This window comes from Sciurus carolinensis, chromosome 12, assembly GCF_902686445.1.
Source record: "Sciurus carolinensis chromosome 12, mSciCar1.2, whole genome shotgun sequence".
NCBI lineage: Eukaryota > Metazoa > Chordata > Mammalia > Rodentia > Sciuridae > Sciurus > Sciurus carolinensis.
In genome coordinates this window covers 69,900,867-69,927,087 of record NC_062224.1, presented here as the reverse complement: position 1 = coordinate 69,927,087, position 26,221 = coordinate 69,900,867, and the positions used below count along the sequence as shown (strand labels likewise).

At 32.9% G+C, this 26,221-nt stretch overlaps 1 protein-coding gene across 1 annotated transcript; it reads left to right on the top strand.

The window, feature by feature from the left end:
* The first annotated feature begins 48 nt into the window (after window positions 1-48).
* On the top strand, window positions 49-25,405 carry Lyplal1 (lysophospholipase like 1). Its single transcript, XM_047521158.1, has 5 exons — window positions 49-180; window positions 4,239-4,338; window positions 16,762-16,931; window positions 24,064-24,179; window positions 25,072-25,405. The coding sequence occupies exons 1-5, from the start codon at window positions 87-89 to the stop codon at window positions 25,309-25,311; spliced, it is 720 nt and encodes a 239-aa protein (XP_047377114.1). The 5' UTR covers window positions 49-86; the 3' UTR covers window positions 25,312-25,405.
* The last annotated feature ends 816 nt before the right edge of the window (window positions 25,406-26,221 follow it).

Sequence of the window (26,221 nt, the reverse complement as noted above, 5' to 3'; positions counted from 1 at the left end):
CCCGCGCGGCGTCTGCGTGCGTGCGTGCGCGCGCGGCCCCGCGGTGGCGCCAGGGCGGGGGTGCACGACCTCTCCAGGCTTCCGCGATGGCTGCTGCGTCGGGTTCAGCTCGCCTGCGGCGCTGTGTGGTATCGCCGGCTGGGAGGCACAGCGCCTCACTGATCTTCCTGCATGGCTCAGGTGGATTTCAGTTTTACGGCCTGTTTATCTGCCACATAGAAACATCCTCCGTTTCGTCCCCCAGTGTTTCCCAGTGGAAGAGGCGCCGGCTCCAAAAGGAGCCCTGTGGGTTCGGAGAGGGTGGTTCTGCCCTTGCTAGCCCGTGATTATGGACGCAAAGTCACTATCACTTGCCTCACCGTCCCCTCTTGGTTTTCCTGTTTTTATCTTGCGCACGGGTCCACGATCTTCTCTTCTGTCGCTGTGCCTTGTGCCCTGCAGCCCTCTGTTCAGTCCTCCACAACATTCTCCCCAGTGCAAGACTTAACCACCTCCCATTCCTCTCCGCACATTTAAACAGCAAGTTAGTAAAGGGAATCTTCTGCTAGAAGCACGCAGATTATTTACTTTTCAGGGTCAGCTAGTATGATTTGCATTGTTCCACCGGGATGGGTTATTTGCCTTTGCTTTAGACAAGTGAGATTCACAGTTAACTCAGATGATATTTACTGAGTATCTCTTTTTTATGTGGCACTATGCAGGCTGGAATGCTTTCCCCCTTTCCTTTTTCCTCCCCATTGCTGCTTTCCTCTTTCTCCCTCTGTCATTAAACCTCCAGGGTATAGTAAAAAGCTAATTCTGAGGCCCAAGGGCAGGTAATTTCTCCTTCCTCTGCCTGCCGTTCATTCTATATAGCATTTCTTACTCTCAGCTGTAATCTTTTATGTCTGTCTTTTCTAATGGATTGTGAGCACCTCCAGAGTAAGGACCCTTGTTTTAATTCTTGCATACAAAGTGCTTAGCTTTTTTTGTTTTTGTTTTTTGTTTTTTAAGAAATGAGATGCAGTCAGCATCCTCAGGAGGCCTACCGAAATTTAAAAACAAAAACAGTTCATTAGTTTGAGTCAGCATGCATGGGAGATCACAAGATGGTGCATGATTTACTGCCAAGAGACCGAAAGGAAAAAACAAAAATTGTGGTTAAGCACTATTAAGCCATTTGGAAGATGAAGAGCTTGTCAGATTTTTAAAAGAAAGTAGTCTTTGAGTTGAGATGTGTAGGCTTAAAGGGGATGATACCTGGAAAGATACAGGATGGAGAACTAGATATGAGCAATAATGGGAGATAACAGTTCTAAGTCACTTGACTATTACTGTGAATGGTGATGAAATTGGAATTAGAACCCAAATCTCTTCCTCCAAACTTAGTATTCTGGTGGGCTAAGGGTTGTGTGTGTGTGTGTGTGTGCGCGTGTGTGTATTCCTTTGTACTTTGGACATGGAATTCAAGTAATTCTGTTGATTATGTAAATATAATAATAATATGATTATTACATATTTAAACCTCCATTGAATTATATAAAACTTATTGGGAATAGGCTTTTATCATGCTTAGAGGCTAATGATATATTAGACTTTATTATATGTGATTGTGTTGTAGGAGTTGTTTGACTTATAGCTAATCCAAATATGGACAAATGCAATATAACAGTTATACAATATTTTTGACTGGGGATATAACTCAGTTGGTAGAGTGCTTGCCTTGTAAGGACATGGCCCCAGGTTCAATCCCCAGCACCACCAAAAAAAAAAAAAAAAAAAAAAACCTACAATATTTTTGGAATAAGGTACTGACATTTTAAAAAGTGGGTTTTGTGGATGAATGGATGTATATTAATTTTTCCAAGGCTAAAGAAGTGTGTTTAGAGACAGTTTTTAAAAAATCTTAAAAAATGGAGATTCTCTTTTAGAATATAGCACCTATAGAAGAACATGTGGGAATGTAAGTTATATATTGCCAATTTAATTTGAGCCCTTCCCACTTCTAAAATACTAAAGAAATATCTTCTTTTAAGATAAAAAAATACATGATAAATTTGTTAGCTTTGTTCAGTCTCCCAGATGAAGTTAGTTCACTCTTATTTGCTCTCTTAAGACACACTATGGTTGTCCTTTCAATGGTATTTGACATACTTGTAATTACCTAATTTAATTATGGAGGTCTACATTAAACTGTATGGTTCACAAAGGCCCAAACCATGTGTGTCTTGTTTATGGTTTTCTCTTCATCTAGCAAGGTCCATAAGTTGACTATGTAGAGTCTTTCCAAAGTCAGTAGTAACCTCTCCATCTCTAAATGTAGTGGACATTTTTAGATCTTATTTGAACTGTTTTACTATCCCTTGTTTGTTCTTTCTGGTTTCTTTGTTTTTTTAATTATTTATTCTATTTAGTTATAGGTGACAGTAGAATGCATTTTGTTTTCTTGTACAAAAACGGAGTATGACTTTTCATTTCTCTGGTTGTACATGATATGGACTCACACCATTTGTGTAATCATACATGTGCATAAGCTTCTGGTTTCTTTTGTAGACTCATCCTCCTGTACTTGGCCATGAATGCTAGGGCTCCTCAAAATCTGGTTTTGGGTCTCTTCTCACTCAACATTTTTCTCCCCTAAGTAAACTCCATAGAAGCCCATAGATTCTATTTTTACCTATATACAGGTGCTAACATACATATGTCTTCATTTTAGACCTACTTTGAGTTCTAAGACATGTTTATCTAAGTGTCTAATATTCATTCATTCAGTCCCTTCTTTCAAGAAATATATCATGTAGTCATACTATGTATGTTCTAGACTTTGAATATATAGCAATGAACAAACCAACAAAAAACCCTGCTCTCATAGAGCTTACATTCCAGCGCAGGAAATAACACAGTGGAAGGTACTGAGTTCTGTGTGGTGGGGAGCAATATGAGGGTGGTGGATAGAAGAGATGAGGGTGATTGCAATTTTAAAAAAGGTGTTCAGGGTGTGCTTTGCTATGAAGATGGTGCTTCAGTGACCAGACTTAGATAAGTGAATCATGGGAATGTTGGGTTATACTGTTCCAGGCAATGGAAAAGACAAGACAAAGACTTTGAAGTAGGTTCCCTAACACATTCATGGGACAGCAGTGAGGCTAATGGGCCTGGAGAGTAGGAGAAGATATCTTGCATTTCGCTGCTCACCATCCTGCAGATTTTAATTTAAACCATTCAAAAACTCTATGTTCTGTTCATGTCAGTGCTGTTGTAGGAATTAGGTTAACAAACAACTCAGTGGACAAAACAAAATAAGCCTTGCCCTGTGGAGCTTGTTTTTATGAAGTTGCCTTGGAACTCATTAACTCGATCAATGCTGAGTGCAGTAAACCTTACAGCACCACCTTCCTTATCTTTGTAGTGGTTACATTTGTCTTACACATTTATTTTACTTGACTAATGCCTATTTATCATAATAAAATAATGTCCCCACCAGTGCCACACTAGTAGTAAATACTGTGCCTGGCAAATCAGTAGTTATTCAATAGACAGTATTTAAATTATGTTTTCATGAATTAATTGATTAAAAAATTAAAGTTCTGACCTTCATATTTTCCTTTATAGGACTACATATGATGGACCTACATTTACTACCTTCTTTTTCTGTATACAAATACACATATATTAATTCTTGCATGAGTTTGGGTGGTTTTTCAGCTTTAGAGTATATACTCAATGATTTTAGATCATGTAAACACGTTATCAAGATTAAATTCTGATTTCTTCCAAGTTAAAAGTGCGCTGAATACCCCTCTTAAAGACTTGCTATTGTCTTAACCAAGAAAATTGCATTAGATTGCTCCAATCTAAATATAATTAGGTTTAACACTCACTTTAGGAATTTATTATTTTTAAGAGTAAGTTAAGAAATGATGGTATTAAAATTCAGATATATGGAATTTTCTTTTAGGAAAATTAATTTATTTTATTTATTTTCGTTATGCCCATTAAACAAGTGAGGAAAACAGAATTTAAGCTTAAGGGTATTCAAAGAAATCAGTGATAAAGCCTCAAGTAATAATCAAAATTATTACTACTTATGATACCTTCTAAGTCACACTGCCAAATCATTTTCTAGATAGTTATTTTTGTATATGGATGGAGATTTTAAAAATCTTTATTCCAGCCTTATATGACTTAAAAGTTATAGACTGTTTTTAAATGCACTGTATTAAAATGTTCATCTTACTCTAGATTTTGTAATTCATCAGGTGATTCTGGAAAAGGACTCAGAATGTGGATCAAGCAGGTTTTAAATCAAGACTTAACATTCGAACATGTAAAAATTATTTATCCAACGGCTCCTTCCAGGTATGCAGTAATTTGTCCTATTTCTCAGTATAACTCTGTGGCATAAAATATAGAGATATATGCCAGCTAGCTGTTTTATAAACTTGATTCTGTATTTAAGATATTTTAAATTAGGATTCCTTTTTCCAGAAGGTATTCTTTATTTTGTATTTAGATTCTTGGTCCAGGTTTTGCCAGGTAGTTTCCCTCTCTGTAAAACATTCCCTATAGCTCTGAATTAAACTGTGTACTAAGCATGACCAACAAGACTCTGCTTCCTCTGGCCTTGCAGATTGCTCATCTTTCACACTTTATTCCTCCTTTCTTTTGCTCCTAGAGGCAATTAATAACTTCAACAAGTATACTGTATTCTTTCTAATAATTTAGTTAAGCCAGAGTTCTGTGGAGAAGAGTTTCATGACATTCTTTCCACATTTCAAAAGATTTTTTAGAAATGTTACTCTTTTTGAACCAGTAAACCATAATAGAAATATGGTATTGACTTCATAAATATTTAGATTATATAACCTGTAGGTGTGTTTAATTCACAGTAATAAGACTAGTATAGTTTTGAATTCAAACTACTTTTCTAAAATATTAACTTCGCATCTGCACTGTTTTATTCTGAACATATGCTTTAAACTGAGGTTGGCAAGTATTTTTTGTGTAAGCAAAATAATGTGCTGAGCTATGCACCCAATCTGATTCCTCATTATCTGTTCTTGATTTATTTTTATTAAACATACTATGTACTTATGCAAATGATTTGCTTCGTTTTTCCATTAACTTAGTATTAACAAGAATAAGAACCAGGACTTCAAGGATCTCTTTATGTTCACCAGTAAGAATTTGCTTATCTAGCTGATAGCATTGAAGGAGGTAGAACGAAAATGACAATGTAAGATTGAAGCTTCAAAAAAATTACTGTTTTTATAATTGAGAGTTTGAAGTACACTAGTGTAAATAAGAAACCTGCTGACCAGTGGGCTGGTTTTTGTCCTGTAAGTTGAATGTCTTTGAATATGTCATAAATGCTTGTTATTTGTTACTGGGTTTTAGGTTATGTGAAGTTGGGAGGGAAAAGATACTGGTATTTCTATGAGAGTGGGAAAGATAAGTGCATTTCATTCTGCGTGTAAATATAATTGATAAATCACAGAGAAGAGCACTGGAAAGGTGATTCTAGGAATTAATAATTTTTATCTTTTGAATTTCATGTTTTGTCACCATTTGTGATATGAATTCTAGATCAGTGTTTCTCAAACTTTAGTCTGGAAACATTTCAGAGTCCAAATATCTCTATATGCACTAAGTATTGTTTGTGGATACTATTTTGATTTAGTAAAAATTAAATCATTGAAATGATTCACTGAATTCCTAGTAACTTTTTGTTGTTTTCATAATCAATAACATTTACATAGATCATCAAACATTTTAGACCATACTGATCAATGTAACATAAATTATTTATATAAATGTAAATTTCCTTGGCATCACATTAAGTAAAGAAACAGGTAAAATTCATGTCACTAATGTATTTTATTTAACTCAATATATTCAAAATATTATTTTAACATGTAATCAAAATAAGCATTATTAAAGTGATATTTTACATTCTTTTGTTTATATTAAAACTTCGAGATCTAGTGTATGTTTTATACATACAGCACATCTCATTTTGTATGTGAATTGACTGAATTTAAATTAATATTAGAAATTCAGTCCTCAGTTGCACTAGCTGCATTTTTAGTGCTTTCCCTTTCTTATATGGCGAGGGGGCTATCATTTTGAACATGTAGTTTTAAATCTTAGAAAGGGGTTCCCATTGAGACTATGTTGATAGCTCCTGTTCTAGATCAAGTCATAATTTTACTTAAATGCAATGTTATAGTGACTTACTCAAGTTTTCACTTTTAGTTAGCAAAACTGCAAAAAGTTTCCAGTGTTATTTTAAGTAATAATAAATTATTTAATTGCAATAGAAAACTAAAACTGGTTCAAACAAATCTGGGGATAAACTTCATTAAATTTGGCAAGCATAAAAAGCAAAATACCCAATTTGTAGAAGCAAAAATGTATGCTAGAAGGACAGGAGCATTTAGCCTACCATGAGCATCAGGCAAGAGAATAGAGAGCTTTGTTTAATCCTTTGAAGCAGTTAAGTGAAGGTTAGTTAAGAGAGAGAATACTTAAGATATTATCTTGTAATTAACTATATTTTTTCCTACCTTGTGTTGGACAAATTTCTAGAACAATTTTAATCATAATTCTTTATTGTATCCTTCTAGACACTTCACTATCCATAAGCACTGAGCACAGAACCTGACAGATAGAAGACCCTTAGTGAATATTGATAATATATTGCAGAATTTGTTGCAATTTACATTTATATAGTAGGACTGAGTAACTGTAGATATTTGTATACAGTGTTCATATTTTATCTGTATAATGATTTATGCCAATGTGAATAGTTTTTTAGAAGTATAAATTGTCATGGGTTATTAACATAAGAATTGTAGTTCCCAAGGACTTGTAGTTTTTCTTTCTAGGACTTGAGTAGTAAGCAGATAAATCCAGTATGAGCACAGAATTTTTAAGTTGAAGTATATAAAGTATGCCAGACCATTTTAACTGAGGAGCCTCCAATTCATTAGGTGTGTTGTGTCATTAAGCCCACCTTTTAACTTGGTTTCCAAACTGTACAATTCCATTTTATAGTATTTTATTAGAACAACCTGGCATTCACAGTAAACTCTATTGTTTCAAGACCTCTGACTGATGTTGTAAACAACTGTTTACTCTGTTTAGGTAAGGAGTTTGGGCTTAGATTTTATTAACCTGACTTTTGTAGCATAATTTGGCTTCATTTGGAAGAATAAAGACAGCTGCTCTTTCCATCTTTTGTGACAGTGTTTCTTTTGATGCTGATAGGATTCCGTGGGCTACCATTTCACTGTCTTTCAGGTGACATCCAAAGGAGGCATTTGGTAGATACATGTTTTTTTTAACTCATTGTTTTTAGTTTAATTAATACTTGAAAAAAAGTGAACTTTAACAGCCTTTTAAAAAGCCCATCAAGTTTTCATCCATTGGCATTCTGGTTCACACTTTCTGACATTGTCCAGATTTATAGTACCTCTTATCTCTCCTCTTTTTGCTTTTATCACTTGTGAACCCTTGTGGGTTTCTGTACTATAGGTGCTTCATTGACTATGCTATATCTACCAGGACATAGTGAAAATATCATCCCTTATTAAAATCTTTCCATTGATTCTACTTAATTGTTTTGTAGCCAGTTTTGTTCTAGAATGTATCTAGTCTCACATCTTTGAAAAGATACTTACTATTATGTAGCTTTCCCCAAACCAGGTATTTATGGAAATGAATGCTAATGAAAAGTAAAAGCAGGTTGTTTTTTATTTGCTTAGGTATATAAGGTCAGACATTTTTCTAGACAGGTTATAATAATTTACACTCTCACCAGCATTGTTTGAGTTTTGCATTTATTTCACATCCTCTTGAATACTTTTCACTGTCAGTGTTTTTAATTTATAGTCAACCCTGTGGATATGTAGTAGTATCACACTTTGCTTTAAATTTGCATTTCTCTAATACTAATGATATTAGCATTCTTTCACATATTTATTTGGCATTTGGCTATTCTCACAAGAAATGCCTCTCAAATTGTTCACCAGTGTTTTTCTGTGTGTGTGTGTGTGTTTGTGTGTGTGTGTGTGTTTATTGCTTCATCAGAGCTTTGTATTTTTTCGCATACAGTTTGTGGTGGTTTTGGTTAGATGAATCTTAATATCTTCTGTCTTGTGGTTTGCATCTTCACTTTCCTGATGATATCTTATGGGCAGAAGTCTTAGTGTGTTTCTTTAAAAGTAACATTTACAGTGAAATATAAAAATGTTAGGTGTACAGTTCAGTGAATTTTGTAAATATATGCACCTGCCTACCAAACTTAAGAGAAAGAATGTTCCTCTCACCCTGGAGTGTGTTCTTGTACCTCTTTTCCTTTCAGTTCCAATCTCCCATAAGCAACTATGGTTCTGATTTCTGTTACTGTAGCACAGTTCTGCCTGTTCTTGAATGTGTTTAAATGGAATCATTTAATCTTTGTGTCTGACTTCTTTCTCAGACATAGCATTTTTAAGGTTCATACATATGTGTGTATCAATAGTTGTAAAATTCTGAGTAAATATTATATTGTATGACCGCCAATTTCTCTCCCTTCTGTTGTTGATGGACATTTGGATTATTTCTATTTTTTGGATCAAATGAATAATGATGCTATAAGTACTTTTGTAAAAGTCATTTTGTGAACACATTTTAATAGATTCTCACATAGACTATATTCTATTCCATTAGTTCATTTGTCTAATATTTACCACTACAAAACTTTTGATTACTATAGCTTTATAGGAAATTGTGAAATCAAGTGGTAGAAGTTTTAATCATTCCAGATTCTTTGCATTTGCATGTAAATTTTAAAATCTACTTATCAATTTTACAAATGCCTGTTTGGATAATGTTTAGAATTATATATATGGAATCTGCAGTTTAATTTGGAGAAATTGGTATCTTCCATGAATGCACATGGTATGTCTTGCTGTTGTTTAGGTATTTATTGATTTTGTTCAGCCATGATTTGGACTTTTTAGTGTAGAGGACTTTTACTAAGTTTGTTCACAAATTTTTTCATGCTAGTTTAAATAGAATTTTTAAATATTTAATTTTCCAATTATTTGTTGCTAGTATATAGAAATAAATTATTTTTGTAACTTGTTTTTGCATCCTGTTATCTTCATATTTTCACATTTTTTCTAGTTGTCTAATATATTCCTTATGATTTTTGTGTAAATAATCTTATTGTCTGTGAGTAAAGGTGGCAGTACTATTTCCTTTCCAACCTTTATGCCATTTTTTGCATTGTCTTGTCTTTTTGCACTTGTTTGAAATGCTGAATAGAAGCAAGAGCTGCTTCCTATGCACTCTTGAAAGAGAAGCATTTAGTATTTTACTGTTAAGTATGGTGTTTTTCGTGATACTTCCTTTTAGTGCTTTTATGGTTTATGTTGATGTGTTTTGTTTTAATTCTGATAGTAATACTTTCTGTCGACATTCTTTTTTCTTTGTTTTGCCAAGAAATTATCAGTTTATTAACTTTTTTATAGAATAAATTGGTCTTTGTTATTTTTTCTTTGTCTTTGTTGTATCTGCTCTTATATTTCTTCCTGCTATTTATGTTAGAGCTGAAAATTTCTCTCTAAATACTACTTTAGCTACATCTCATAAATTTTTCTCTTCTGTTTTCATTATATATATTAAAATATTTTCTGTCTCCATGTTCTCAATATTACTGTTGTATAACAAACCATCAAAAACAACAATTTTATCAACAACACAAATTTTATAGGGTTATGAATTCAGAAAGGGTACAGTAATGATGACTTGATCTGGACTATTGTATGTGGGATTTCTGCTGGGAAAATTGAAAGACTGGATATGATTCATAAATTTACTCCTGGGTACTGGAACCATCAGAAGCCTCACTATCTGGCATTAATGCTGGGACCTTACTTCAGACTTATTACTGTAACATCTATGTGAGGCTTCCATATGGAGTCTTGGGCTTCCAGGTAGCATGGAGATTGAGTTCTAAGAGTAGGTGTCCTCAGAACACCATAAGGAAGCTGTATTGCCTTCATAGACCTAAGCTTAGCAGTTACATAGCTTTATTATTTTGTTAGTTAGAAGACCAGTTAGATTCAAGAGAAGACAAGATGTGAACCCTGCCTCTTAAGGAAATACCAGAGTCACATTGTAAGAAGGGCTTGGGAATTATTGTTCTGGCCAGATATGGAATATTTCTTGTAATAGCCTAAGGTGTAACATTTAATAATCATATAGTATACATTGGCTTTCTTAGGCATACTTTGTATCTTTTCCATCCTTTCTTTTGGTTAGTGTTAGATGATTGGTCTTTTTTCATCCTTTTACTTTTAACCTACCTGTATCAATTACATTTAAAATGTATTTTATATATACAAAATATAGTTGGATTTTTTTCTTTAATAATTTCTGGTTTTTAAGAAATTTGTTTAATCCATTTACATTTAATGTAACATTGAATGAATACATCTGAATTTAGGTCTACTCCCTTCTTTGTTCTTCTACATTCTGTTTCTCCTTTTTCAGAATTATTTGAACTTTAATACTTCATTTTAATTTATCTATTCTTTTTTCTTGGTTGTTCTAGGATAGAATATACATAGCAAACGTTTCCTCTCTTTTGAGTTATAGAACCTTGACTTACAAAGTTCCCTTTATCCTCCCCAATTTATAATTATTATATGTATTACATCTACATATGTTGAAAACTCCACCATTTTTGTCATAATAATATTTGTCATACATAAAGAGCAGAAGAGGAAAACAATACTCTGTTGTGTTTACTGAGTTGTGGTCTGTTACAGAATATTACTATGTTACAATTAAATTGAGAATTACTGTTTTGGTTATAAGTATTCCTTTTCCTCAACCATATTTAATAGATGTTTTTAATCAGTGAAATAAGGACTTATTAAGTAAAAGTCAGCAGTTTGCCGTGTTAATTAAAACGGAAAATAGAGCTATATTTTTTATTATGTTAATGGGGGCTCTTTAATTGAAGTACCAAATAAAGACTTTTATTTCTGCCACGTTTAAGCTGTATTTACAACTAGAGGTTTTCTTAGTTTGAGTTTACAATTAGAATTTCCATTTTTAGAAAAATAATGTTTTAAAAAGCCATTTATAATTTTTATGATGATATCGTTTCTCAGTGTTTTGAAAAATTCTGAAATAAGATTTGTGCCTCTACTTTTTGATTCACTATTTTTCCACATAAACTGAATGTTTAGACTTTTCCTTAAATATGTATTATAAAATAGATGTTGGCACATGTTAGTTAGGCAAACAGTGGGTTTGTGTTTACTTCATTGCTTAGGATTCTGATCTGAAGCATCTGAGGAGGTCCTCTCCTGATACCAGCAGTTCTGTAAAACAGGCATTCTAATCAGGAACTCTACTAAAAGTAGCTATTTTGAAGAAATAGTTCATTTTTTGGTAAGTTTTTTAAATAGTTAATTTAAAACTTGATATATAAAAACTTGGTTACTTAGAAATAAAGGTTTTTTTTTTAAAGAAATTTTCCTAGAAATTGCAATGTGAATTTCATAAGAATTAAAGTTAAATGATGTCCAAAGCACCAATAAAAAAAAAAAGTTTTAGATATTCTGTTGTTTCTGACACAAATCATTCCCAAGTAACACAAATGATTATTGACATTTGTCATTCTTTAAAAACTTATGTAGCATCTACTATATATCAGGCTTTGATTTTAGTTGTGGAAAAGATAAAGCCCTTCACTTAGGGAGCTCACATGGAGATAGAAAATAAATGGGAACCTAAATATTATAATTTCAAATAATGATGAATGGTATTAATGCAATTAAGTAAGGTAATAGGATAGAAAGTGTGTGTGTTTTGCAGGATACAGCGGTGGTATACTTAAAGTGTCCCCTGAGAAGGTGACATTTGAGTTGCGACCTTAATGACCAATGAGAATCCACCATAGAGAAGGGTGGCAAAGAGCATTCCCAGTAGAGGGATATCAGATGCAAAGCTCCTGGATCAATAACAAGCTGGGCCTCTTAGCAAAAAAGAAGGAAGTCAGTGAACCTAGTGAATGCTGAGGGAAGTGCTTTTCAATGAGGGCAGAGAGGAAGACAGGAGCCAGCTTACTATCATAAAGGTTATGAATGACCTTTTGATTTTATGACTTTAGGGGAGCTCACATCAAAACAAAACTTGGTTGTAAGCTGAATGTCTTTTTATTTTTAAGTAACCTTGAACATTTTATTCTAGCTTAATACTTTACCAATGTGTAATGGGCTGATTGATTGATTGATTTAGGAGCCACACAGATGTTCTTTGCCAAGCATATTTATTTATTGTGGTAATGTCTGAGCTGTTTTATACCAGCTAATAAAATGATTTATTTGAGAAGGAAGGTGAATGAGTATAACATATGTGCCACTATTTTTTTTTTAGCTATTTAAAAACAATCTTTCATACTTTATTTAAAGATTCTTACATCTTAGGAGACATGTATTCTTGATTACATTTTTTTTACCCAAAATTTCTAAATTAATATCAATCTTATTACATTTTCCTGATTATTCCCTTTGAACAGAAAACTTTAATTTTCTTTGTGACATGAGAGAAGGAAAAGCTACCAGATTAATAAAACACTTGGTTGGGATTCTACCACCATGGAGCATCTATTAATTAATTAAGGCATTGTCAAAGGGAAGAAAGTTAAGTAAATGTCATTTTTTTCCATTAATGGCTGGGTTCCCAGAATGATTCACATTTTAGCCTATGATATCATCCTGATTTAAGTGCTTAGACAGACAAATAAACACTTAGTGAAATAGCAGAGTAAAATGGAAATGGAAGCAGAAATGATTCAAAGGGTACAGTCTAATTTGAACTTTAGAATGAGTGTTATATATTGCATTTTAATTTAGAAACTTCACTGTGGTTTTAGTGACAATTTGAATACAATTAGAGATTTCATTTTGTCTAATAATGACTCTGTAGGAAGCACCTGCTTTCATTTTCAGAGTTAATCCTAAGGTTTTGGGGAGAAGGAAGACTTGAATGCTTTCTGCCTTTGCTTTCCTAAATCCAGTTGACTACCTCTCTTAAGCCAAACAGCTTCTGAGGTCAGAAGGCATATAGGATTGAGGGAGAATTTAGGCTGTGTAGGAGTCCTAATAAAGAGCTGGCGCAGACTTTTATCATCTTACATCAAGTGAGAGCCCGAATGGAGAGCAGTGCAGGAGAAAGAAACCCTGGGAGTTCTGTCTGCAAAACTCTGCCCTCCCCTCAAGTTTTTGTCAAAAATGTCAATTCTCAGACAGGAATGTAGCATTAATTAGAATTCCAAAAGGAATTTTAAGGAAATTATTTGAAAAATTTTAGAGTTTACTAAACATTTTAATGAATTTCTTGGATAAACAAAGAACAATGAGTGCCTGACAATAGACAGGACAAGTGAACAGGCCAGTGTGATGATAGGAGGAAAGGGTTTCCTCTCATGACCACTGTAGTATAAATTAGTGCAACAGAACAAAGCCTTTCTCAGTCAGAGTTCTTCATGAGTTACAGAACATACAAAAATTATATGAGTAACTATTTTCTTGATTTTCCCAAGGACAGTATAGAATTAGTACTATCATACATACATTGGAAAGAAGTCATTATATATCGTACATGCCTTAGGCATTAGGGCTTAATTCTGTCTTAGAACCCATGTTCAAAGAGACTAGATAACCCAGAATCAAATTAAATATATGGCAAAGGTGGTATTTCACTTTTGTCTGAGAAGGGTGACTGTCTGACTGGCTCCCTTCCCTCCCCTCCTCACAGTTGTTGCCTGTTCATCTAGGATAAAATGACTATGAATTATTAGGTCACTCCATGTATCAAATGAATTTCTCAAATTTTAAGACTTAAAATTTTTTTTAAACGCAAACAAAAATCTTAGAAGAATATCTGAAATGTCAAAATCTGTGGACTGAAAGAAACTTATCAGGAAAGCCATAAATTTAGTTTTCAAACAAGACATTATATTAAATGCAAAAATCTTTTATCAAATGAAAAAGATACCTTAGATACCTGTAAATATTCCAAAAAAGATTTGGATTGAAGGGAGAACATTGAAGGAAAGGGATCAGGGGGAGGGGAGAGGGGGAGAAAAAGGGAAAATCTGGGAAATGATATTGACCAAATTATATTGTTTTATTGTGTGCATGTATAAATGTGTAAGAACAAGTCCCACCTTGATGTACAACTATAATGCACCAAAAACAAAGTATGGAAAAACAGATTTGAAAATTTATACTTAAAAAACAGATGACAGATGTTTATCAATATTAGACAAAATGCTCTTCTAAATTAACAAGCCCAATAGAAGAGATAGCAAATAATATGAGTCAGCATTTACACCTTTGTGGAGCTTTGAAATAGGCAGAACTAATCAACATTGATGGAAACACTCAAGAGTGGCCTGGGGAGTATCTGGGAATTGCCTGATGGGATTTTCTGAGAAATGAGAATGTTATGTGTCATTGAAGAGATGACAGTTGCAGTGTCAAAAGTGTTTGGACTGTATTCTTAAAATGTGTGCTTACATATATGTAAATTTTACCTCAATAAAGTTGATTTTAAAATTCTAGTTGATTATCTTTCAATGATATTTTGAAGTTTGTTAATATCTATTGCTGTTTGTGCTGTGAACAAAAGGATATTCTCCTGCCTTTGCTATAGAAAGGTGAATTCTTGCAGTTTTTATGATCAACTATGAAACTTATAATAAGATAAAAATTACATTTTTCAATCCAGCAGTCCTCTTTCCTGGACCCTGTTCCATAGGAATAAAAATTCTAGTACATAAAAGCATGTATGCACACGTGTTTTAATACAGCATTGTTCTTAGTGGGTGGAACTGGGCACTGAATGAATGTCTGTTAGTAGGAGACTGGCTAATTAAATTGAAAAACATTTTTATTTTAGAGTACAATATAATTATTTGAAAAGATGGGTGAGAACTGTATCAGAGGGAAGGATTTCTATGAGGTATTGTTAAAAGAGAAGAGCATGTTGGACATAAGAAAATCACATAGGTGTATTTCACTTTTGAAAAGCAACAATATTCAAAAAATCCTGTAAGTATATGTTTTAATGTATGTGTTAAAACAAAACTGAAGGAGTCAGCTCAGTGGCACACCTGTAACCAGTTACTTGAGACATTAAGGCAGAAGGATCACAGGTTTGAAGCCAACCTGGACAATTTAGCAAGACCCTGTCTCAAAATAAATAAAAAGGGTTGGAGGTGTAACTCAGTGATAGAGTGCCCCTGGGTTCTGGGTCCTTGTAGTACCACCAGTACTACAAAAATACATATACACATGCATACATGCATTGCTTGATTGAAGGATATATATTTTCAGATCATTAACATGGTTTACCTGGTCTAGAGGATAAGGTATATGAGGGAGAGGAGGGAAATGATGGAAAGATCAGCAAAAAAATAATAAAATTGATATGAAAAACATTAAAATAATGACAAAATTTTTAAACATTGCATATTTCTATAATTTTTTAGAACTACATAGGTTAAGGAAAATGTTGGTATTTTCTATACTGATTTATAGGAATATTCATCAGAAGCATTCAAATGTAGAAATGTAAAAAGTTTTCTAAAACATATGACATGATTCTGTTTGAATAAATCAGCAATATTCCAGGTGTTTGAAGTTTTCTTAAATTTGAATCAGAGCACCTTTCTTGATTCCAGGTTTCTTTCATTTTTTCTGAGAAATCTTTCCAAATCCCGTCCTCCTGACTCAGGCCCCTCGAGTGTCTGTCTGTTTGCTTTGAAGTGGCCTGATCAGTAGGAAAGAATGGCAGGGTAGTTCTGCTATTCGGCACCACCCTTTCGTCCTATGGATTGTGGCAATGAGATTCGGCTGTTCTTAGCCCCATGGGTGGGTTTGCTGCTCTTTCACTTGGGCTTTTCCCCAGAGAAGACAGAGGAAAGCACGTTTGGGTCTTCTAGCCCTCTGCTTTGTTTTCTAGCTTCACATTTCATGCTTTTACTTCACTGCCTTTGCAGAGCAAGAGAATCCAGCAGAATCTGAGATGGCAGAGTAGAAGAGGTATGGGCATAGGAGGAATCCTGCATCTCTAGTTATTAAAGGGAAAAGTTACTTGTCATTAGTTTAGATTCTTTTCAATTGTGATGGGTCTTTTGTCACTGACTGTGTTTTCTATGGCAGTCTTATATAAAATTACCCAGTGATTCTCCATGAAGTAAGTAGAAAATTAGGGCTGGCCCAGTGATAAGCAGCATCTTTTGTTGTATTCTCCTGTCCTTCATCTTTGACAAACCTTTGTTCTCCATGTCCATCAAATATATCCCCCTATATCTCTCTGTGTTTTCCTATAAGGATTTCTGGAATTGTTTTGATCCCCTTTCATTTACCTTTACCAGTACAGGATTTGAACCCAGAACCCCTTAACTCCATTACAGTTTATTAAAACAGAATATTTGAAATGCTTGATTATGTTTAAAGTTACAGTGCATTCCAAAGCATTAATGTGCAATTAATGGGTTAATTATGCCACTTCTTAAATATGGACAGTTAAGTAAAGATGATGAACTAGCTCTTGGGAATGGTAACAGAATCAATATTAAGTAAAGGACAGTTAACGCAATATGCATAGGGATAATTTCATATGAATTCTTTAGTATAAGTTATTCAAAGAACAAATCTTTTGAAACTGAAGCAACTGTGTTATTTCTTTCTGTTTGTTTGTTTTAAACAGGCCCTATACTCCTTTGAAGGGAGGATTCTCCAATGTGTGGTTTGACAGATTTAAAATATCTAATGACTGCCCAGAACACCTTGAATCAATTGATGCAATGTGTCAAGTCCTTACTGGCTTGATTGATGATGAAGTAAGAAGTGGCATCAGGAAGAACAGGATATTAGTAGGTAAGAACTTTAAATGTTGGTTATTTATATTTTTTCACTTTTGTCTAATTTCATATATTGAATTTTACTTGGAACATTGTTTGGAAGCATTTAATCATTGTTCCATTCATCATTTTAGATAAACCATACATTGAGGCTTTTAAAAATATTAGAATCATGAATAACATCTCATGAAACATGAATTGATTTTCTTTTTTGAAGAATAGCATATTTTTCTCTGTTTTAGAAATTATTCTCTTTTTTTGTATTGCCTATATGGTCTACCATCTTTTTTAGGTAGTCTGGCCTTATTTAGTCAACTCTAAGATGATACTTCTCATACTAAATTTTATCTCCAAATTGTTGATAAAAATTAGACCTGGAGCACAAAAAAAATTCTCAGAAGAACTACAGTCTAGTGAAATAAATAATGAAAAGTGTTCTAATGCAATGCATGTATTATTATAAAGTATGTAAAAGGTACAGTGTGAGCAGCAGTGAGAAGAAAATAAATAAGTCTTTCTGGTAGTTAGGAGCTGTTTTTTAGAAGAGGTGACCCAATAGTATTAGATTATCCAGTCACCCTCCAGCTGAATCTTTAAGAGGGAATAAGAATTTTCCTGGTAAATAAAGAGAAACACATTCATGAAGAAAGCAAGGGCACTTCAGTTTCTCCCTGGTGGTAATAGTTTGGTATGCACCCCAACCAAAGATGTGATGGAACCTACTTTTCAGAAGGATTATGCCAGCAACACTGTGGAGGGCTGACTAGTCTATAGGTCAGGAAAATAGCAAGAAGGCAAACACAATAGATACAGTAGAATGAGGAAAGACTGAACTGACACATACTATTTTAAGATTTTGAGAATACAGGGAGGAGTAAGTAAGATTATACCTAAGCAAATTATAGTTGACTAACGGACTTGACTATAAAAATGACTTCTAAGGTTTGTGCAAAGGATATATATAGAAAAAAATGAATAAACTTTTGTTAAGATAGAAAGAATTGGGCAGAAGCTTTACTTCCCATCTCAGATCGGATACATAGGAGAAGTTCAGTGAAAGGGTGTTCCTTAGAGGTGTACATGAATCCTATTTTCACATTAAAAATATAAGAAAAATGTTCATTCGTTAATGTTTTTATACTTACATCTCATGTTTCCTTAGTGGTTATGATAAAATTTAGGAGAAACATACACATAAAATAGTCACTTAAATTGCCATCTGAAAGTTGGCAAAGTAGTCGATAGCAGCACTAGAATTCAAATCTTGTATTATGAGAAAATTATCAATAGTATTAGATTATCCAGTCTTCTAACTTTGTTAACACTGAAAGTGTCCAGTATGCAGAATGTAAGCATATTTCATAGTCAGTATGTTCTCCCTGTTAAAGTCTGCCTTGAAACTTTATTTCCTTCTAGTCCCTTTCTGTGTAATGTCAGAAATGAAATTAGAGAAAGGCAAATGACTCTTTCCTTGGGTACCATTGTGTTTAAAAAGTATATTATGTTGGTAATTCTCTTAAATTAGTTGACATTTATAATATACTTAACAGTTTTTAAGTTGCCATTATATATCATAGTGTTTTGTATTTAGATAGTGTTTAAATAATATAGTCATTTTTATATTGAGCCTTGCAACAGGTGAAATAGGATGTAATTATTCTCATTCCAGAGATGAACAAACTAAAAATCAAAAAGATTACTGACTAATAGTAGAGTTAGGACTAGAACCCAGGTCCCTCGATTTAGTCAAGAACTTTATGCCATGATCAGATGTGACCACTAGGTGGTGATAATTTGTTGTTAAGAGAAAATATTAATATAATTTAGGTTTAATTTTCATTAGGATGTATAGAATCTGACAAATGACATGAACAGATTACTTGAATTTTGATAATATTGGAAATATTATCAGAATTTTGAGGCAGGGAGAAGCAAGTACTTCTAGGACCGTATGTGGTAGTTATATGGATGATCCAAATACTCAGCTTGAGGGGAATAGCTAAAGGCATTATGGTCCATTCAGTTAATTAAATATAATGTAGCTTTTAAATGCTATGTATACTCACATAAAAGACACTCAATGAGTATGTTCAACTAAAAAAATAATTGCAGGTTTTAAGTTTTTGAAACTCTGGAAATTCTTTCAAGTCAGTATTACACAAAAGAAAAAGCAAAATATAAAATTGTATATGGACAGTGAATTTAGATGCTAACATGAATTTTTAAAAAATGTATCAAAATATTAAGATTTCAGATGACCCGTTTCTTCTTTGTTTGTCTTTATATGGTAGAAACACTTTACAGCGTGGTGAACATTTATATATTAATTTTATAATAAGATTTAAAATAAATATAAAATGAAGGAATAGTGGAATTCCCATGATAAAGGCTTAACACCAAAATTTTCAGACTGCCTTTTCCTGAACTTAAAGCTCACGAAGTTTCTTCTGAAGCCCTGCTGGGAGCAGAAACTTGGAATGATAGCATTCTTCTCCTTTCTTTAAATATATATGTACTTCAATTTATTAAACAACTTTTATTTCTTCAATAATAATTAACAGGACATTAAAGGCTTAAAACTGTCTAACAGTTTTCTATACAGGAAAATATTTTGTTTATCTTGCAAACTTTCCATGAGAGGAAATATATAAATAAATATAACCATAATTTGTATATGCCAATCTTTTAAGACTTCATCACAATATGAAGAAATTACTATAATATGTAAATGGAAGAACTGCTGAAATTTGCGATGATGGTAGATTTTATTAGGATTTTTAGAATCCTATTCAGGTGATAGCAAACTGTTATTTTCCTTAGACTTTTGCTTTTGGATAGAGGATCTTAATTTTCCCGGTATAGTTGTTTTATAGATTGTTTCTGTTTTATTTTATAAAAAAGAGTTCATAAAGCCAAGTTTATTATTTTTAACATGTTATATTCAGCTTGTTAATCTTAAGTATATGTTGAAATATTAACTCTTAACATTTTAAATACTTCACCAGCAGCTATAAATATCCATTATAACCATTACCTACAATAAATTTACTATTTGCTCTTTACTTATTGAACAGTACATTTTATTTTAGACCTTAGATTCTTAGGTAGAAAATTGAATTCAAGTGACTAGCCCTTTGTGTAAAATTGTCTTATAGGAAAAATACACAAAGTTTCTTTTTATGATAGTGTCCCAAGCCAAAGGTGATTATTTGTGAAAGGCAGTGAGGAATTGCAGATTACCTCACAAGATTATGAATGGGTAAGCGAATTAGATTGAACCTTTAAATAAAAAGATTTTAGGAAGTACATTTTTCTTCATTGTAATTTATGAAAATTGAACATGAGATTAACACATAAAGTGATTTGCTTCCCTGATCAATAAAATAAAGTGTTCAGAGGTACTTAATATTTGCAATTGTTTTTATTATAGGTATGCTTTTAAAATCATCTTAATATATTTTTGCTTACTACTCTATTTTTATGTTGCATCTTTTAATGATCTTTATCTTAGCCTAAGAACTATCATTTTATGAAATACTAATTTTATTTTTGCTCCATTTATGAATTTTGATGTTCCTTTAAATCACTGGTACATCTTAAATGCTCTAGAATTTCACTGACCAATATGGTAGCTACTAGTTAGTTACACATGGTTCTTTCAGTTGAAATTTAAACTTGTTAAAAATTAAATAAAATTTAAAACATAGTGTCTCATACTACATTGCAAATAGTTGTGAGCTACATTTGACAAAAATACAATTGAAACTCTTGAATCTCTCAGAAAAATAACTTTGCTCCTGTAGCCTTGGTATCTATAGCATATGGATTTCTTTTAAATCATGACTATATTTTCACTTTTTGCTCTTACCCATTATACTTAGTTTTGAATTATTTGCTACATATCTGTGATTCTCAAACATCTGATTTATGGCATAAATCTTTTAAAAATTAGACAAGTGTGAGATTTTGTTAGTCTGGAATTGAGTCTAAAATCTTTGTTTTTAAGAAGTCAGTGTAGGAATGATTGGCACACTAATCTTTCATTTCTAGATTTTCTAAGCTTCACCGTTTATATCAAATCACCAAAAATGGCATTTCCCAATGACAGATTTGTCTCCTTACAGAAATATCTTTATTAAACTTTAATTTATTTAATTTTATTTATTCAATGAAATTTTTTTAAAAATGTAGTTGTAAATGGACAGCATGCCTTTTTTATTTGCTTATAGTTGCATGTGGTTCCAAGGCTCGAACTCAGTGTCTCACACATGCTAGGCAAGTGCTCTGCCACTGAGCCCCAGCCCCAGCCCTCAATGAATATTTATTTAATAAGCTGTCTGTGTCAGACACTGTTCAGAGGTATAGAGGGATCTTTATTTTCTAGTGGCTGTTAAGTGTTCACCCAGGACTTTTATTAAAAAGAGTCAGTTGGAGAAGAGGCTGTATGTAGAATGTAGAATGTGTGACTTTCAGTTTTATAATTAAGAAAAATTTACTTAATAAATTACATCAAGGAATTCAGTGCTAGGACAAGTTTCTAGTATGGTGTGTTATGATTCCTTCTTTTAAAGAATATCACTTTACTATACAAAAACTCTTTCTTTTCCACTCTGGATCTCACACTTTCCCCCTAAATCCCATCTCTCCCTTGTATCTTCCCATTTTTCCTCTATTTTTAAAGATGTGGTTTTATTGCCAGCAATTTTTTTTTTTTTATTGTAAGCAACCTAGAATTCACTTTTCAAGTAAATGGACTATAAGGAACAGAAAGGAAATTGGAAGAGATGAAGTAAGCATTTCCTAAGTTCAGTTCTGGGAACTTTTAGGGAAGCTAGAATTGTATTCTGAGAGAGAAGATTCTAACTCCTAAACTGAAAATGGATTTCCGTATTTATAAAAATTCTGTAAATTTTGAAAGCCTTTGCAGTTTCAATTATTAGAACAGATTATTAAGCATTTATATTTAAAAGCTTGATGGAAATCATAGAGATTATTTATTCTAGCAGTCCATACTAGAAGTAAAATACTATGTTATGCAAACACGTTCAGCTAAGGAGTGTCACTGACAGAACTAGAAGTTAGATTCCCTTATTTTCAGCCTAATCCTGCTCTTTCTTCTGAATTTTAGGTTAGAAAATGTTTCCTGTGTTTTTTTAATATTTCAGAGATATTTATACATTTTTATTATTTTCATTCTATGATATTTCATTTCTAAAAATTCAATTTATTGGGTTCTCACTATGTGCCAAGTACCACCAAGAATATAAAGATAAAGTCTTGCTCATGAGACATGTGCCAAGAGGCAGAAACACTTTGTTCAGTCAATCATAGTACTTGATCAAAATTTGTGATTGAAGAAAGAATGTTTCTTAACTTTAAGGGATTTCATAATGTGTTCACTTTATAACCCACTTAATGTTAGTACATAGAAAATTTTCAGATGCAGAAAGTCTATAACTAGTGGCAAAAAACAATAAAGCTCAGAATTCTTTCTGCATACTTATGATGAATGTTTACCATAAATGCCGATCTTGACTATGGATTGCACATCATCTCCCAAGGGGACATATCAAAGATTTACCACTCTATAATTCATGAATAGGATTGCCCCATGGTTTCTAAACTTTTGGGAAATCCAATGCACAAATGCACATGATGCATACAGTTTTAAGATTTCTTTTATCCCTCTTCCCCCATCAAATTTATTCATGAACCTTTACTAGATGTACTGGAGCTGAGGATGTTGGGGATGGTATTTCAAAAGAGACTTCCAGGTGGTCTCCATCTATATTGAACGACTGCTACCTATTATTTCTTTCTGGAATGTTGAAAACTACAGACATATTACTTACCATGCATGGTAATTATGTACATATTATACCTTTTTAAAAAATCTAAAGTTGGCAAACTGATAGTCCTCTTTCAATGTCCTGGGTCTAAAATAGTAATATCTGCCTGCCCCAAATAAATTGATCCTATTTTAATAAATATCAGCAGATGCTAGAAAGTACATTCAACTGTTACAAGAGATCTGAATTCTGAAAGTCCTACTTCTACACCTAAAATTAGGTGTAATACTTTAAGCAGATCACCTAATCTCCATGGACCTCAGTTACCTTTATGTATAAAAGAAGGATATTATAAATTGAAATTTATGATCCCTCAGGGCTCAGCTTTACACTTCGGTAAGTGAAATAAAATAGTAGACTGGAAATTAGGATATCCACCAAATACACTAAGGTGTATTTTGGCATTTCTCTAAGTATGTAACTACATGATTTACTTTCCATATTTATTTTCTCATGGAATATAAATAAGATGTCTTTTAGCTCAGACTCAAGTTTGGGAATATCATACCAAGTGTCTGGCCTATAGGCAGGCTGGGATCCAACAGCCTTTCTGCTCCTATCATACCATACTCCCATCCATACTCTATGATACATGTGTTTCTTGAAGTTCTATATATTTTAAGCCTGCGTATTTCCAGTAACTGACTTAGAATTTGGCACATAAAAGGCAATAAAAATTTGTCACCTAAATAAATGATTTTCCATATAGATAAATGTGTTATTTGTATTATGCCTTCCTAAGTCAATTTCTAAAGTAATACTATAATCCAAAAATGTTTTATCTAGCTCATCAAATTTTTTACTGTCCTTCCTAATTCAAAGATCACTAAACACCTATTATATGATATCCACTGAAAACTTAACTTTTCATGGAGCTCACAGTTTGGCAAGCAATACAAAAAGGTGCATGGTATTAATTGTAGTTGCAATGTAAGGATTCCTTCCTGTAAGTATAAATAAAATATAAGGAGACATTAGAAATTTAAATAAATAATGATTATACTATGGCTCATATTTTGAATTATGATAAATATTTTTACTTGGTGAACATGAGTTCTTCATTCATTTTTAACTCCTTTTATTCCATGAATCTCTTTACTGGTGATGACTTAGGTGGAACATTGTTATTTCTTAAGCAGGTCTTGTATGAGACCAAAAGTAGACTAAATTTATTTTTAGTTCTATGGGCTTATGAATATTTTAGAAATATTTTAGAAATACTAGCATAACCATATTTTGTTCTGGATTACTGTGTATATTCTGCTTTGTCTGTTAAGTGTATTTTTTTGATCCTTTCAGGAGGATTTTCTATGGGAGGATGCATGGCGATGCATTTAGCATATAGAAATCATCAAGATGTGGCAGGAGTATTTGCTCTGTCTAGTTTTTTGAATAAAGCATCTGCTGTTTACCAGGTAAATTACAGATTTAAAAAACAAAGCCAGACTGAAAAAAAATCACCATGAAACATAAACCTGTGAGAACTAAAATGATAAGCAATATAAATGGATGCATAATTAATGTAAATTGAGCATTCTTAGGAATTCATGCCCAGATGATTCAAATTGATTAGTTCCAGTTGATCATTAATATTCAGGAATTGCCCTGTACAAAGGGTATTGTTAAGCAAGTGTTAAGGAAAAGAGAATTAATGTTTGTGTGTGTGTGTGTGTGTGTGTGTGTGTGTGTGCATTTGTGTGTTCACACGTGTGTGTATGTGTTTGTATAATATAGTACATTTGTGTCCTTTATACATATAGAAAATATAGATAATTATAGCAAGTTTTGCTTATTTTGTCATGAGTATACTCAAGATGAAAGACCTATTATAAAACTGATATGTATTACAGCAATATCCTTATTTATGAATAATATGCATTAGTTATTTCATCTTCACTACCAAAAGTAGATATGATAAAGCAGATATCAAAGTGAAATAGAATATAATTTTTCCCTTGATTTTACTCTAGCTCTGTGACTCTTTCTCTTGCTATGTGAAGAGGTCTGTCTTCCCAACTCATTCAGTTGCTTCAGGAAACACGTTGGCCATTTTTGAGGGAGTCCTGTATAGAGTTAATGCAGGGCACATACAACCATAGCTCTGGTGGTGCCAGCAACTGACTAAGCTCCCAGGCATGCCCCCAGTGTATACCTTAGATAGCACCCCTCCACCTCTGCCTCCTTTTTCCCTTTAGTTACAGGAACTTTGGTAAAACTGTGGTTTTTCTCTTCCATCTTTGATTTCTAAGAATGATCTTCTTAAATGGAATTTCTTACACTTTTCCATTTTTACATGTTTTTTCCTAGACTCTTCAGAAAAATGATGGTGTACTTCCTGAATTATTTCAGTGTCATGGTACTGCAGATGAATTAGTTCTTCATTCATGGGGTGAAGAGACAAATTCAATGTTAAAATTTCTAGGAGTGAACACAAATTTTTATAGTTTTCCAAATCTTTACCATGAGCTAAGCAAATCTGAGTTAGAAAAACTGAAGTCATGGATTCTTACCAAGCTACCTGGAGAAATGGAGGGCCAAAATGAATGAATCAAGGTTTATTTGTTAATATAAATATAATGTTTTTGAGAAAAGTGATCTTTATTGCTAAATTATAATGAAAAATAAAGTATTAAATAATTGACTTGTGTAGTTATTATTTTTTATGTAGCTTTTGACAGAATAGCATTAATATTTTGAGTTTATAAAGTCCCACATTACTCACTTGACCTGCTCAAAAGCTGTGTACATAGGCTAAATCGTTATTATTGGTATTTAGTAATAGAGATATAAGTGTGTATTGTCTTTGCATAATTATAATGAAATACCTGACACAGGCTACTTTTATTTTGGCTCATGGTTCTGGAGGTTCGAGTTCTAGATTGGCAGTGCTACTGGTCTGCGCCTGTGGTGAGGGTGACACATCATGGCAAGAGTGCATAGCAGAGCATATGCTTATGTCATTAGCACAAAACAGAGAAAAAGAGACAGAGCCCCATAATCCCTTTCAAGGACATGCTCCCAGTGACCTAAGCACTTCCCAATTGGCCCTACCTCTTAAGGTTTATAGCAACTCCCAATATCACCATCCTAGGGACCAAACCATAACAAAATGTTAAAGACTTCCATAGCCTAAAAAGCAAGACTAGAATCTATGACTTCCAATTCTCAGTGGAATTCTCTTTCCATCAGACCATTTTGCTATTCTTTTCTAGGTCTCATCTGTAAAGTTAGAGTAATAGTACCTATAGCATGGGGTTTTGTTGAAGTTTAAATAAAATAGAAAAAAAAAAAAACAGCATGTAATAAGCACTCAATACATATAAGCTATAAGGTTGGTCATGATGTGGTTCCAAGAATACTTTGTCAAATATTGACTGAAAATGAAATTATATCATTTCATTGAAGATGCTCTCAATAGCAACTTACATCAATAATCTCTCATGCATATATTATCTAA